We start from the raw sequence: 4,430 nt of genomic DNA, 5'->3' as shown, positions 1-4,430 counted from the left end.
AATAAGTTTACACCTATATAATGAGTAAGATTGAAAGAAAGATTTGTTACTTTTATTTACATGATGCACTTTAGGTGTTTGATGAAATGTTCACCTGACGAGTTTCTTAGTTGGAATATATGGTTTCACGGGTTATCAAACTAAATGACTTTAACAATTACGTTCACTTAATACCTAAAATATATTATTAAACTGTTTCATTTATATAAACTCGTGGTTTTACGGGTAGTAACAATATATAAAAATCATAAACAACAATTTATAAAAGATACACAAATTTTGAAAACAGGTGGCCGTTGGAAATTGGAAAACCTCCCCTCCCCACCCGAACCGACCCATCCCGTCATGATAAAAACAAAATTTACACAATTCAAAATCTCTCTCACTTCGATACAAACTTATCTTCTTCACTTCTCAGTTTGTTTCTGTGTATAAAACACGTACAGAAATATGACTGGAATGGTGATGCTAACAAGAGGAGCTGGATGCGGTGGAAACGGATCGACGAAAAGCATTAATGCCGGTGGTAATGAAGAATTGGAAGAACAAAATCGGGTTTCGTTAGTTGAATTCTTGATTGCCGCGTTACGAAAATCGATGGTGTCGTGTCGTGTTGAAGAAAGAGATGATGGTAATTCAATGTGTTTAAAGAGGAATCAAATGGAAATTGGATGGCCAACAAATGTGCAGCATTTGACTCATGTCACTTTTGATAGGTTTCATGGTTTTTTAGGGCTTCCTCTTGAGTTTCAAGTTGAAATACCCTCTCGTGTTCCTAGTGCCAGGTATCAAATCAAATCAAATCAATTTTATTCCTTAGTTTTTTAATTGATTTTAGGGTTTTGGTAAGTGGAGTGTTAACGGTTGTGTTGAAGGGATTTTTAGGTAAATTTTGTTCATCAATTATCCGTCAGGAGCAATTTTCAAGCAAAAAGTTCTACATTATAGAAAAAAAAATATTGTTAAAATGTTTTATGACCTTTGATTAGAATTTTGAATTTGTGTTTTTTTAATAATTATGGTTTAATGTGGGTTTATTTTATGTAAGATGTAAGATGATATGGATCTAGGGTTTTGAGTTTGCATTGATGGTGAGATACATGTGAAGATGGTAATTGTGAAATTAATGATGTTATTTAAAATTTGGTACAAGGAGTAAATGTTAGATTTAAGAAACTGGGAACTGTACTGGTCTGTGGTTAATTGTTGTTAGATTGGAAATCTAAACTTTGATATAAATATATTGTGGGTCTGTGTAGTAAAAACTTACTACCAACTAATTTATCATGAATTCATCTTTAGTATTTTTGAATATGATCTTCAGAACTTACCCATTCATATAGAACAATGAATTTTCGAATGGATCTCAACACATTCACAAATAAATTAAAATTTCAGCACATTTTAATTTGAAAAGGAAAGCTAAAGTAACTTTTTGAACATTGACTAGTAGAGCTCACCTTTTGTTTTCAAATAAGGGTAAAGTTATGACTTTGTGGTCTGACTTCTTTCTAATAAGATAACAAATTTAAAAAAAAAAAAAAAAAAAAAACTTCATTTATACTGTATTACATACTGCTTAAGTCCAAATTATCTCAACAGAATACACAATTTATTGGAGAATGTGGAGATTCTCTTTTTACCTTCTGGCAGTGTTAGCGTTTTTGGTGTCTCGGCAGAATCGATGCAATGCACTTACGATTCAAGAGGCAATAGTGTCCCTACAATTCTTTTGCTTATGCAAGAAAGACTATACGCACAGGGAGGTCTAAAGGTAATATATATATGAGATAAAGTATCCGATTCCCAAATTCGACCCGTTTGATATAAACACCACCCAAGTTGACCCAAATATAACCAGTTGACTAAACTAACACCACTAATACAAATCAATACTTATTATTTTTACAGGCCGAAGGAATATTTCGTATAAATGCTGAGAACACTAAAGAAGAGGAGGTGCGAGACCAACTTAACCGAGGTATGGTTCCCGAGGACATCGAGGTTCATTGTCTCGCAGGTTTGATTAAAGCCTGGTTTAGAGAGTTGCCATGTGGCGTCCTCGATGGCCTTTCGCCTGAAGAGGTACTTCGGTGTAATACAGAAGACGAGTGTGTTGAGCTCGTGAAAAATCTTAAACCGACTGAAACTGCGTTGTTAAACTGGGCGGTTGATCTTATGTCTGATGTTGCTGAGCATGAAAAATGTAATAAAATGAATGCTAGAAACATTGGCATGGTTTTCGCCCCAAATATGACCCAGGTAAGCCCATTTGGTTTTTTACTTTTTGTCCACATTACCATTTAATTTAAATTATGGAAAAAACATGTTTTATTTGATAAATATTACCTTGAATAATCATACTCATCCAAAGGGACTAAATACTCTTGAATTATCAAAAGCTTTCTAAAAATTGTCATCCAGTTATGAGAAATTTAATGTGTTTTTATATAGATGTTGCAAAATGTACATCTCATTATAGGTATTTACTAAAGACGTATGATCAAAGTTGCAAAAATCGCTACTCGAGGAGTAGTCAGTTGGGAATTTTAGGGAAACTAGGCAACTCACAAAGTTTGACTTTGACCGAGTTTGACCAAGTAATAATGAATCAGGATAATTTTTTGGCCAAGTACTCCCGAGTTCTGCAACTGTAGGATCCTACCATTTTAATCATCTTAAGTTTTTATTTTTATTATTTGGATTTCATTAATTTGTAATTATCTTAACTTGAATTAAATTTTTAAATAAGGCATTAAGCCACACTTTTCTTCCGTTTGTGCCATTTTACTTGAGCTCAAGTTATCATTTTCGTGGTCTTTTATGTCATATAACCTGCAAAATGTTGATATGACAATAAGTGAATGATGAAACTTCATATGGAAACACAGTTAATTCATCATGTTTCCTTTTTGTGAATCAGATGTCTGATCCACTAACAGCACTAATGCACGCGGTACAAGTCATGAACCTGCTCAAAACTCTGATTACGAAAACACTTAGAGATCGTGAAGACGCTGCAACAACAGATGGAGGATACTCACCGATGTCATATCGTTCTGATAGGCATTCAGTAGAAGAAGACAGTCAAGAAGACAGTCAAGAAGAAATGGAAACCAGCTGTGAGTTAAGAAGAGAAGTATCATCATCAGAAGAAGATAATGAAGAAGATGAAGTTGAATCACTAAGTGAAATAGAATAAAGTTTCTTGATACAATTGATGGAAAACGAAAACGCAAAAGATTGTTTCAAGAAAGAATTGGGAAATTTGGTAAAGCAACGGGCTAGTCCGACTAGTGGTTTTGATTTTCAAGAGGAATCGTCTTCATCATCAGGTATGAGTGTGAGTCCTGGAGTTGGGACAGAAGTTGAAATGATGAATAACATTGTGGAATTTGTGAAGTGAATTTGTTAATGTAGGATTTTTATATGTTTTTTTGGTTGTTGTGAATTATTTAGTGATAACAGTTGTAGAGGTAGTTTGTATGATTTTGGAGATGTGTGTGGATTGTGATGTTGAGTTGGTACAAGTGTGTGGTTCAGCTGGGGGCTGAACATTTGTTTTGTTTTCATGAGATCTTAGAAGCTGAAGGTTTGTTGTAACTTTTGAGTCTTGAACCATGTATAACATATAACATGGGTTATTTAATTGACTGAAGTAGTTGTAGTTTTTGTAAATGTTTCTGTGCTCCATGTGATTCTTGATTTTAAGTTCATTAAATTGTTAACCTGGTAAATTATTTATACTTACTGTAGTGATATTTAAATTTTCCTCTAAACATCCAATGAGTATTTAATTTTTTCAAGCTACCTCATTTCATTTCATTGCATTGAGCTTTCTTGATAAATGACTTCTATTATTCGATGAACTTTGTGGTTAGAGATAAGATTGATGAAGTTCAAAGAAGAATTATCGATATCAATTCGTGCTCTTCAAAAAGAGGTATAACTCATTCCTTTTTTGTATTATTTAGTATTAATTGTATAATGCATTTGGATCGGGCTTTAGTGATTGTTTTATTTAAATGTTTCCGCTATATTTTGACCTATTATTATATGTTTGTGACATGATAATAATTAAGATAAAATTTGTTTTCATGAAAACCTTAAATCACCAAACAGAAACCAAGCCAACAATTTCCTTTCCTTTGTTTGATTTCAACTGAAGCGAGCCACCAGGAGAAAGTGGATGTGGTCGGACCTCATCAAGATGTGATCTTTTAACCTAGGCCCAACATCTAATGATGAGTTCGGCCCAACTTCAATAGAGCCCATATCAAGTTCCGAAGGGCGTTCAGGAACATCATCAGATCTTCGATCCAGGCCCACACCATCATATACATCGATCTTATCTGAGGCACAAGTGTACTCCCGCCGTCATCATCATCTTCCTCCTGTTCTGTTAATCATAATCAACATTAATACTCGCA

At 33.8% G+C, this 4,430-nt stretch overlaps 1 protein-coding gene across 1 annotated transcript; it reads left to right on the top strand.

The window, feature by feature from the left end:
- The first annotated feature begins 450 nt into the window (after positions 1–450).
- On the top strand, positions 451–3,648 carry LOC139875734 (rho GTPase-activating protein 2-like). Its single transcript, XM_071863045.1, has 4 exons — positions 451–785; positions 1,654–1,774; positions 1,912–2,262; positions 2,924–3,648. The coding sequence occupies exons 1-4, from the start codon at positions 451–453 to the stop codon at positions 3,200–3,202; spliced, it is 1,086 nt and encodes a 361-aa protein (XP_071719146.1). The 3' UTR covers positions 3,203–3,648.
- Positions 3,649–4,430: the final 782 nt, after the last annotated feature.

Source organism: Rutidosis leptorrhynchoides, chromosome 1, assembly GCF_046630445.1.
Source record: "Rutidosis leptorrhynchoides isolate AG116_Rl617_1_P2 chromosome 1, CSIRO_AGI_Rlap_v1, whole genome shotgun sequence".
Lineage (NCBI taxonomy): Eukaryota > Viridiplantae > Streptophyta > Magnoliopsida > Asterales > Asteraceae > Rutidosis > Rutidosis leptorrhynchoides.
The sequence above is the reverse complement of the archived record's forward strand: the minus strand, read 5'-3'. Positions and strand labels throughout refer to the sequence as shown.